At 47.8% G+C, this 11878-nt stretch overlaps 1 protein-coding gene across 1 annotated transcript in view; it reads right to left on the bottom strand.

The window, feature by feature from the left end:
- Positions 1-1599: 1599 nt before the first annotated feature.
- Positions 1600-11878, bottom strand: part of LOC110494838 (inositol-pentakisphosphate 2-kinase) — a 51546-nt gene continuing 41267 nt past the window's right edge. The window contains exons 10-14 of the mRNA XM_036950972.2: positions 10568-10718; positions 8151-8286; positions 5721-5823; positions 5385-5464; positions 1600-5151 (exon numbers count right to left, since the gene is read on the bottom strand). Of these exons, the coding sequence (XP_036806867.1) occupies positions 4893-5151; positions 5385-5464; positions 5721-5823; positions 8151-8286; positions 10568-10718 (729 nt within the window). The 3' untranslated portion in view covers positions 1600-4892. The remainder of the gene's footprint in view (positions 5152-5384; positions 5465-5720; positions 5824-8150; positions 8287-10567; positions 10719-11878) is intronic.

Raw genomic sequence — 11878 nt, 5'->3', positions numbered from 1 at the left:
ATACAGGAGCAGGACAAGACCCCTCTATGTGACTGATGACTGGGATGAATGCAGGAGCAGGACATGACCCTCTCTATGTGACTGATGACTGGGATGAATGCAGGAGCAGGACAAGACCCCCTCTATATGACTGATGAATACAGGAGCAGGACATGACCCTCTCTATGTGACTGATGAATACAGGAGCAGGACAAGGCCCCCTCTATGTGACTGATGACTGGGATGAATGCAGGAGCAGGACAAGACCCCCTCTATGTGACTGATGAATGCAGGAGCAGGACAAGACCCCCTCTATATGACTGATGAATGCAGGAGCAGGACAAGACCCCCTCTATGTGACTGATGACTGGGATGGATGCAGGAGCAGGACAAGACCCCCTCTATGTGACTGATGACTGGGATGAATGCAGGAGCAGGACAAGACCCCCTCTATATGACTGATGAATACAGGAGCAGGACAAGACCCCCTCTATGTGACTGATGACTGGGATGAATGCAGGAGCAGGACAAGACCCCCTCTATATGACTGATGAATACAGGAGCAGGACAAGGCCCCCTCTATGTGACTGATGAATGCAGGAGCAGGACAAGACCCCCTCTATGTGACTGATGAATACAGGAGCAGGACATGACCCTCTCTATGTGACTGATGACTGGGATGAATGCAGGAGCAGGACAAGACCCCCTCTATATGACTGATGAATACAGGAGCAGGACATGACCCTCTCTATGTGACTGATGAATACAGGAGCAGGACAAGGCCCCCTCTATGTGACTGATGACTGGGATGAATGCAGGAGCAGGACAAGACCCCCTCTATGTGACTGATGAATGCAGGAGCAGGACAAGACCCCCTCTATATGACTGATGAATGCAGGAGCAGGACAAGACCCCCTCTATGTGACTGATGACTGGGATGGATGCAGGAGCAGGACAAGACCCCCTCTATGTGACTGATGACTGGGATGAATGCAGGAGCAGGACAAGACCCCCTCTATATGACTGATGAATACAGGAGCAGGACAAGACCCCCTCTATGTGACTGATGACTGGGATGAATGCAGGAGCAGGACAAGACCCCCTCTATATGACTGATGAATACAGGAGCAGGACAAGGCCCCCTCTATGTGACTGATGAATGCAGGAGCAGGACAAGACCCCCTCTATGTGACTGATGACTGGGATGGATGCAGGAGCAGGACAAGACCCCCTCTATGTGACTGATGACTGGGATGAATGCAGGAGCAGGACAAGACCCCCTCTATGTGACTGATGACTGGGATGGATGCAGGAGCAGGACAAGACCCCTCTATGACTGATGACTGACATAAGGTCATGTAGCTGATAGGTCTATCTGGCTTATATGATGATGGTGGTCGTAATGCTTCATACCAGTGTTATAAAGAGACATAATACTTCATGATAGTGTCATAAAGAGACATAACACTTCATGATAGTGTCATAAAGAGACATAACACTTCATGATAGTGTTATACTGTATATTTTCTACAAGTTATTTAACATTTTAAAAAACAAAATGACTAAAGACTTCATTACAACAAAGGACTTAAAGAAACAAACGTTGAAACGAAAGGAAACTTCTTGGCAGAGAAAACACATTTTAATAAATGTTGGTTTGGACACTTATGGCAGGTGTCCTAACCAGCTATAAAGTAACAACATGTCACATGTGTAAATATACATTTGAGTGTTGTGACAACAGTTGAGATGGTTACGCCAGCGTCATAACATGCTATGACGCTGGGTGTCGAGTGTTACCGCAATATCTGGTAATGCCACATGTACACATTTATATGCATGTCAATATAGCATTAGTACGATATCTAAAAAAATAAATATTTAAATAGAAAATGCTAAACAGCAATGTCCTATGTATTTTAAAATAGTTCTCTTTCTTTGTATTTATACTGTACACACACACACAGCTGTTATATCTTAGGTTTCAAAGTGCGCATCAAAAATGGCACCCTATTCCCTAGATAAGGCACTACAGCGTCAAAAAGCAGAGCACTATATAGGGAATAGGGTTCCATATCAGAGCCACATGTTGGTCAATCCAGTCATTCTGACCAAGATACTAATCAGATCAGTGGTTTGCTTCTCCATCCGCCTGTTCCAATGTTCCTGGATCTGTCCTGAAACGGTCCGTCTACAGGCCCTGGCCACTAGTGTCCTGTAGTGAATAGGGGGCCATTGAAGTAGTGTCCTGTAGTGAATAGGGCGCCATTGAAGTAGTGTCCTGTAGTGAATAGTGGGCCATTGAAGACAGTTCTGCTGTTACAGCCCCCGCCCAGGCACACCCAGAGACCCCCCATCCAGGCAAACCCATGACCCGGGCAAACCCATGAGCCAGAGACCCCCACCCGGGCAAACCCATGAGCCAGAGACCCCCACCCGGGCAAACCCATGACCCGGGCAAACCCATGACCCAGGCAAACCCATGAGCCAGAGACCCCACCCGGGCAAACCCATGACCCAGAGACCCCCACCCGGGCAAACCCATGACCTGGGCAAACCCATGACCCAGTGACCCCCGCCCGGGCAAACCCATGACCCAGTGACCCCCGCCCGGGCAAACCCATGACCCAGTGACCCCCGCCCGGGCAAACCCATGACCCAGTGACCCCCGCCCGGGCAAACTCATGACCCAGGGACCCCCGCAAACCCATGACCCAGGGACCCCCGCAAACCCATGACCCAGAGACCCCTGCAAACCCATGACCCAGAGACCCCCGCAAACCCATGACCCAGAGACCCCCGCCCAGGCAAACCCATGACCCAGAGACCCCCGCCCAGGCAAACCCATGACCAAGGGACCCCCACCCAGGCAAACCCATGACCAAGGGACCCCCGCCCAGACAAACCCATGACCAAGGGACCCCCGGGCAAACCCATGACCCAGGGACCCGGGCAAACCCATGACCCAGGGACCCAGGCAAACCCATGACCCAGAGACCCCCGCCCAGGCAAACCCATGACCAAGGGACCCCCACCCAGGCAAACCCATGACCAAGGGACCCCCGCCCAGACAAACCCATGACCAAGGGACCCCCGGGCAAACCCATGACCCAGGGACCCGGGCAAACCCATGACCCAGGGACCCTCGCAAACCCATGACCCATGACCCCCGCAAACCCATGACCCCCGCAAACCCATGACCCAGGGACCCCCGCAAACCCATGACCCAGGGACCCCCGCAAACCCATGACCCAGAGACCCCCGCAAACCCATGACCCAGAGACCCCCGCAAACCCATGACCCAGAGACCCCCGCAAACCCATGACCCAGAGACCCCCGCCCAGGCAAACCCATGACCCAGAGACCCCCGCCCAGGCAAACCCATGACCCAGAGACCCCAGCCCAGGCAAACCCATGACCAGAGACCCCAGCCCAGGCAAACCCATGACCCAGGGACCCCCGGGCAAACCCATGACCCCCGCAAACCCATGACCAAGAGACCCCCGCCCAGACAAACCCATGACCAAGGGACCCCCGCCCAGACAAACCCATGACCCAGGGACCCCCGGGCAAACCCATGACCCAGGGACCCCCGGGCAAACCCATGACCCAGGGACCCCCGGGCAAACCCATGACCCCCGCAAACCCATGACCAAGAGACCCCCGCAAACCCATGACCCAGAGACCCCCGCCCAGGCAAACCCATGACCCAGGGACCCCCGCCCAGGCAAACCCATGACCCAGGGACCCCCGCCCAGGCAAACCCATGACCCAGGGACCCCCGCCCAGGCAAACCCATGACCTAGGGACCCCCGCCCAGGCAAACCCATGACCCAGGGACCCCCGCCCAGGCAAACCCATGACCCAGAGACCCCCGCCAGGCAAACCCATGACCCAGAGATCCCCGCCCAGGCAAACCAGTGACCCAGGGACCCCCACCCAGGCAAACCCATGACCCAGAGACCCCCACCCAGGCAAATCAGCAACAAAAGGGACCCCCATCATATGTTAGCAAAAACATTGAAAAGTCACATCTTATATCATCGCGTAAATAATAAATAGCAAGCAGAAGTAAAATCAACATTTTAAAATGAATAGATGTGGTAGACCGTTCAAAATAATGAAACGACCTACATTTAATTGCAAGAGGACGTGTAAACTAACAGTCTATTGACTTTAGTCGTCAGATTAACAGGAACAGCTAGCATACTAACTGTTCCTGTAACGCTAGTTAGCATTGACTTGTGAAACTACCTCTGACCTCCTTCATACTGGCAGCAGAGACAAACATGGTACCCGGGATGGTATTCTGTTGCAGCTGGCAGTAGTCATAAAATCATTTAATTAGTTAGCATTGACTTGTGAAACTACCTCTGACCTCCTTCATACTGGCAGCAGAGACAAACATGGTACCCGGGATGGTATTCTGTTGCAGCTGGCAGTAGTCATAAAATCATTTAATTAGTTAGCATTGACTTGTGAAACTACCTCTGACCTCCTTCATACTGGCAGCAGAGACAAACATGGTACCCGGGATGGTATTCTGTTGCAGCTGGCAGTAGTCATAAAATCATTTAATTAGTTAGCATTGACTTGTGAAACTACCTCTGACCTCCTTCATACTGGCAGCAGAGACAAACATGGTACCCGGGATGGTATTCTGTTGCAGCTGGCGGTAGTCATAAAATCATTTTTTACCAGGTCTAGAAAACCAAAAACATATGCCATACTATGTTTCGTTTTTAAAGAGAAAACACAAATCTAAAATAAGGATAAGTTTCTCAGTTCATTCAAATCATTATTTCAGTTCCACAGCAGCGGTTGGTCTGGGGGTACGAGGTGGGGGTTAGGGTCCGGGTACAGGGGAGGGGGTAACAGCCAGACAGCACAAGGCCAGGCAGCGGAGGGAGTTGCTATACAGGATGGAACACCAGAGTACAATCCTCTCCGTCTCTGTCCCGGCCCAGGAACAGGCTCTGATTGGCCAGTTCCTCCAGGTTGTCTAGTTCCTGGTTGTTGGGCTGTGTCCTCCTCAGGTAGTGGTTGACTATCTTGGAGTCCAGTCTGCTCTGGTGAGAGATGCTCTCGTAGGGTTTAGGGTCCAGGTCTAGGATGGACACGGAGCATGTGAAGCGAGGCTTCGTAGTCTGGATCTCCAGGCTCTGGTCCAACCTACACGGACGAAACATACCGGAAAGCTTGAATTTGTAAAGTATAATTTTAACTTCAAAAAGTAGACAAGACACTAGCAACAAGCACAAGGTCAGCTAGAGAGCAGTGCCCCAAGAGCACATTTGTACACTTTAAAAAGCATGGTTGGACAATATATATATATATATAAATATAAAGGTGTCTGGGTGTGCGTGCAGGGTGTTGTTCCAGCCCAGCAGTAAGAGTTCTCTCACCCGTCGTCTTCCCCACAGGTTGCTATGGCGACCATGATGGAGCAGTCCTTGGCTGTCATGGCAACTCTGTACTGGTGGACCTGATGGGAAGCAGCCATATTATACAACATGATATTACATTAAACTGCATGTATCATATTGTACACATTGACATTTCAAAGGAACAATGTATTAAAATATAATTGCATCTAAATGGAAAACACTAATCACAAAAGGGCCATCATCAATTCGACTGATATGTATTAAACAGTCTTCTGTAAAGAACCAAGACTGTTTTCTTCAATACTGTCGGTTTACCTCCTTACGTCACATTGGTCAGGAAGAAGAGATTCTCACCTTCCCGACAGCGTATTCCAGGGAGCCGTCGTCTTCAGCGGGACAGTTCTGGACCTTCTCCAGGAAGCTGGCATTGTACGGCCCGTCCATCTGAAGCCTGCATCTGGAGGAGAGAGAGAGTCAGTCACCGTCTGTAAAGGTCCACTCTGTGATATTCAGAGAGTCCCCGTCTGTAAAGGTCCACTCTGATATTTGCAGTAGCTTTTGATCATTTAAATGAATGATCCATATGTTGGACATGTGCCAGTCACAGCCATTAAGAGACTGGAAGAAGTCATGATTCTAGTATTGTCGACCAGAAACACCAATCAGATCATGATTCCAGTATTGACGACCAGAAACACCAATCAGATCATGATTCCAGTATTGACGACCAGAAACACCAATCAGATCATGATTCCAGTGTTGACGACCAGAACCACCAATCAGATCATGATTCCAGTATTGACGACCAGAAACACCAATCAGATCATGATTCCAGTGTTGACGACCAGAACCACCAATCAGATCATGATTCCAGTATTGACGACCAGAAACACCAATCAGATCATGATTCCAGAGTTGACGACCAGAAACACCAATCAGATCAGATTCTAGTATTGACGACCAGAAACACCAATCAGATCATGATTCCAGTCAACCAGAAACACCAATCAGATCATGATTCCAGTCGACCAGAAACACCAATCAGATCATAATTTCCAGTCGACGACCAGAAACACCAATCAGATCATGATTCCAGTCGACAACCAGAAACACCAATCAGATCATGATTCCCAGTCGACGACCAGAAACACCAATCAGATCATGATTCCAGTACAGACGACCAGAAACACCAATCAGATCATGATTCCCAGTCGACGACCAGAAACACCAATCAGATCATGATTCCAGTACAGACGACCAGAAACACCAATCAGAGCATGATTCCAGTATTGACGACCAGAAACACCAATCAGATCATGATTCCAGTCGACGACCAGAACCACCAATCAGATCATGATTCCAGTACAGACGACCAGAAACACCAATCAGATCATGATTCCAGTATTGACGACCAGAAACACCAATCAGATCATGATTCCAGTCGACGACCAGAAACACCAATCAGATCATGATTCCAGTACAGACGACCAGAAACACCAATCAGATCATGATTCCAGTATTGACGACCAGAAACACCAATCAGATCATGATTCCCAGTCGACGACCAGAAACACCAATCAGATCATGATTCCAGTCGACGACCAGAAACACCAATCAGATCATGATTCCCAGTCGACGACCAGAAACACCAATCAGATCATGATTCCAGTATAGACTACCAGTAGCACCAATCAGATCATGATTCCAGTATAGACTACCAGTAGCACCAATCAGAACATGTGTAAGCCTACATGACTGATTTGCAGGGTTATAGAGCACACATAATCTGATTACTAAAAATAAACTTACAAGAGAAATAAATAGTTATGAAAAAACTAGGTGATGACTCATTGGATGACTTCAGACAGGATGTTGGTAAAATACATGACACCTTTGTTCTGAATGACATTCAATTCAGCACTGAACAAAGGTGAACATTAAAGTAGGGCTGGGCAATATATCACATCAAATCATTTCAAATTAGTTTTAGCATGATATTCACCTCTTCCTCTCTGTCTACACACAACAGAGCTTATTTAAAGACATCATTATTAAATTGCCCATGAGTTTAATAAAATAGACTTCCAGGCCATATGACCCAGCTCTAGCTAAGAATGTAGCACCAGAGTTTAATAAAATAGACTTCCAGGCCATATGACCCAGCTCTAGCTAAGAACGTAGCACCCGAGTTTAATAAAATAGACTTCCAGGCCATATGACCCAGCTCTAGCTAAGAATGTAGCACCAGAGTGAGTCACAATCAGAGACCACTATGACGACACACCAAATGGGTCTGACAGATCCTTATTGTCATCTAACGCACTTTAAAGGGGGAAAGTCACCTAAAAGTAACTGAAAGTAATCCGATTACATTACTGAGTTGCTGTTATCCAAAATGAGGTTACTGATTACAATTGTATTACCATAACTAGTAGCTAACGTATTACATATAGAAAGTAACCTACACTGGTGATTTGACCGCATGCACACGTCATCTAGCGGTCTATGTATGTTAGTACACGCCAAATTAGACACATTTACACAGTACAAAAACCATCCAACACTATGGTACACTCAATATGGCCGCCGGGCCAACCCATGATAGAACAGTGAGTTGAATGGGAAGGTCCACAGTACATCTAATACTTCACTGAAGAACAGTAAAAAAAAAAAACATCCAACACTATAGTTATGGTACACTCAATATGGCCGCCGGTCCATGATGGAACAGTGAGTTGAATGGGAAGGTCCCATTCAAGTCATTCATCTGGTTCAGGTTCTCACCTCTCTTTGGGGAACATTTGTAGATGCTGTTCCACTCGTTTAAGAAGGGGGCTCAAACCCTCAATATCTAAATTATCCAACATCTGAGTCCCCAGGATTTTGTCCAAGACACAATCTTTGGGTAGGCAGTGGTTACCTGAAAAATAAAAATGGATTAGACTCAATACAATACTCAGTGGCCAGTTAATTTATTATTATCTAGTACTGAGTCGGGCCCCTTTATGCTTCCAAAACAGCCTGAATTCTTCTGCGCATGGAAACATTGCTCAATTGGTATCAAGGGACCTAACGTGCCAGGAAAACATTCCCCGCGCCATTACACCACCCGCCTGTACCGTTGACACCAGGCAGGACGGGGCCATGGACGGACTCATGCCGTTTACGCCAAATCCTGACTCTGCAATCAGAATGACGTAACAGGAAGCGGGATTCGTTGGACCAGGCAATGTTTTTCCACTGCTCATTTGTCCAGTGTTGGTGATCGTGTGCCCACTGGATCACACATATATCTTAACTCTAGGCTTAGGGGCTCCATTTTCACATCCGGATGAAAAGTGTGCCCAGAGTAAACTGCCTACTACTCAGGCCCAGAAGCTAGGATATGCATATAATTGGTAGACTTGGATAGAAAACACTCTAAAGTTTCTAAAACTGTTTGAATGATGTCTGAGTATAACAGAACCGATTTGGCAGGCGAAACCCCGAGCACAATCCATCCATGGAATTTTTTTTTTTTAGGTCAATCTGTTTTCCATTGGTTTCTATGGTAAGCCCGTTTTAAAATAAATATGTTTGCAGTTCCTATAGCTTCCACTAGATGTCAACAGTCTTTAGAAATTGGTTGATGTTTTTCTTTCGAGAAATTAGGTAGCACGGCTGTCCAGAAGCAGGGTCCAGCCAGGGCTCTCTAATGTTTTGATGAGCACAACCCTGGAACGCGCTTTCATTGTTTTCCTCCAGGTATTGAACACAGTTTATCCCGTCTTAAATTTTATTGATTATTTACGTAAAAAAAATACCTAAAGTTGTATTAGGAAAGTTGTTTGAAATGTTTGGATCAAGATTACAGGTAACTTAGATATTTTGTAGTCATGTTGCGCGAGTTGGAACCAGTGTTTTTTTAAAAATAAAATGCCCCAAATAAATGGACATTTTGGAGATATGACGGAATTAATCGAACAAAGGGACTATTTGTGATGTTTATGGGACTTATTGGAGTGCCAACAGAAGAAGATCTTCAAAGGCATGAATTATATCATTATTTCTGACTTTTGTGTTGTGCCTGGCGGGTTGAAATATGATTGTCTGTTTGTTTGATGGGGTGCTGTCCTCAAATAATAGCATGGTTTGCTTTCACCGTAAAGCCTTTTTTGAAATCTGACACCGTGGCTGGATTAACAAGAAGTTCAGCTTCAATTTGGTGTGTGGTTTGGTGTGGGGGTGTGGTTTGCTCTTGTGAATGTATGAAAGTTAAATATTTGTTATATTTCTTTTTGAATTTGGCGCTCTGCCATTTCACCGGATGTTGCCAAATCGGTCCCGTTAATGGGATTTAAGCCACTTAAGAGTTAAAACGGGCCATTCGTTGACATCCCCGATTCACTCCCTGATGAAGGCATAACAGCCGAACCACATCTGTGAAGTCATTAGAAACACTGCAGTGAAGCGTAAACCTGGTCCTGTGCCCCAGAGCAGCCTAGAGCCAAGTCTCACCGTTGCGTAGCAGGTCCCGTGCCCCAGAGCAGCCTAGAGCCAAGTCTCCCTGCCAAGTCTCACCGTTGCGTAGCAGGTCCTGTGCCCCAGAGCAGCCTAGAGCCAAGTCTCACCTTTGCGTAGCAGGTCCTGTGCCCCAGAGCAGCCTAGAGCCAAGTCTCACCTTTGCGTAGCAGGTCCTGTGCCCCAGAGCAGCCTAGAGCCAAGTCTCACCTTTGCGTAGCAGGTCCTGTGCCCCAGAGCAGCCTAGAGCCAAGTCTCCCTGCCAAGTCTCACCTTTGCGTAGCAGGTCCTGTGCCCCAGAGCAGCCTAGAGCCAAGTCTCCCTGCCAAGTCTCACCTTTGCGTAGCAGGTCCTGTGCCCCAGAGCAGCCTAGAGCCAAGTCTCCCTGCCAAGTCTCACCGTTGCGTAGCAGGTCCCGTGCCCCAGAGCAGCCTAGAGCCAAGTCTCCCTGCCAAGTCTCACCGTTGCGTAGCAGGTCCTGTGCCCCAGAGCAGCCTAGAGCCAAGTCTCACCGTTGCGTAGCAGGTCCCGTGCCCCAGAGCAGCCTAGAGCCAAGTCTCCCTGCCAAGTCTCACCGTTGCGTAGCAGGTCCCGTGCCCCAGAGCAGCCTAGAGCCAAGTCTCCCTGCCAAGTCTCACCGTTGCGTAGCAGGTCCCGTGCCCCAGAGCAGCCTAGAGCCAAGTCTCCCTGCCAAGTCTCACCGTTGCGTAGCAGGTCCCGGTGCAGCAGGCTGGCCTCACACGTCACTCTGCCCTCAGACAGTTGTGTATTCCTGAGATGCCCGGAGCGAGGACAGTCCCAGGAGCTCAACAGGGCGCTCACGATCACCTGAATCAACTCATTCAGAACCACCTGGGGTAGAAACAAAAGTTACAGGTTAAGAGGACATATTAGACATATTACACAAATATCCTGTATTGTGTGTTGACAGAGTAAATATAAATATACAGATATAAATATATAGTATATAAATATACATATATAAAATATACTGAACAATATAAAAATGCAACATGATCTAAAATAAAAAGATCCCAGGAATGTTCCAAACACACAGAGAACATATCTATCAAAATGTTGTGACCAAATGTGTTTACATTCCTGTTAGTGAGCATTTCTCCTTTCCACCTGACAGGTGTGGCATATCAGCAAGCTGATTAAACAGTATAATAATTACACAGGTGCACCTTGTGCTGGGGACAATAAAAGGCCATTTAAACAATGTGCAATTTTGTCACAGATGTCTCAATGCATTTGGCATGCTGACTGCAGGAATGTCCACCAGAGCTGTTGCCAGAGAATTGAATGTTAATTTCTATACCAATCCAGGCTGTATCACATCCGGCCGTGATTGGGCGACGCACAATTGACCAAGCATCGTCCGGGTTTGGCCGGGGAAGTCCGTCATCGTAAATAACAATTTGTTCTTAACTGACTTGCCTAGTTAAATAAAAGGTGAAATAAAAAAAAATAGAGAATTTGGCAGTACGTCCAACCGTCTTAGGGAAGCTCATCTGTGTGCTCGTCGTCCTCACCAGGGTCTTGACCTGACTGCAGTTTGGCATCGTAACAGACTTCAGTGGGGAAATGCTCACCTTCTATGGCCACTGGCACGCTGGAGAAGTGTGCTCTTCACGGATGAATCCCGGTTTCAACTGTACCGGGCAGATGGCAGACAGCATGTGTGGTGTTGTGTGGGTGAGCAGTTTGCTCTATTGTGATTAGAGAGCCCCATGGTGGGGTTATTGGTATGGGAAGGCATGAGCTACGGACAATGAACACAATTGCATTTTATCGATGGTAATTTGAATGCACAGAGATACCGTGATAAGATCGAGGCCCATTGTTGTGCTGTTCATCTGTCGCCATCACCTCATGTTTCAGCATGATAATGCACGGCCCCATGTCACAAGGATCTCTTCACAATTCCGGGTAGCTGAAAATGTCCCAGTTCTTCCATGGCCTGCATATCCACCAGACATGTCACCCATTGAGCATGTTTGGGATGCTCT

This window comes from Oncorhynchus mykiss, chromosome 17 (assembly GCF_057628025.1).
Source record: "Oncorhynchus mykiss isolate SJ-2025 chromosome 17, ASM5762802v1, whole genome shotgun sequence".
Classification (NCBI taxonomy): Eukaryota; Metazoa; Chordata; class Actinopteri; order Salmoniformes; family Salmonidae; genus Oncorhynchus; species Oncorhynchus mykiss.
The sequence above is the reverse complement of the archived record's forward strand: the minus strand, read 5'-3'. Positions and strand labels throughout refer to the sequence as shown.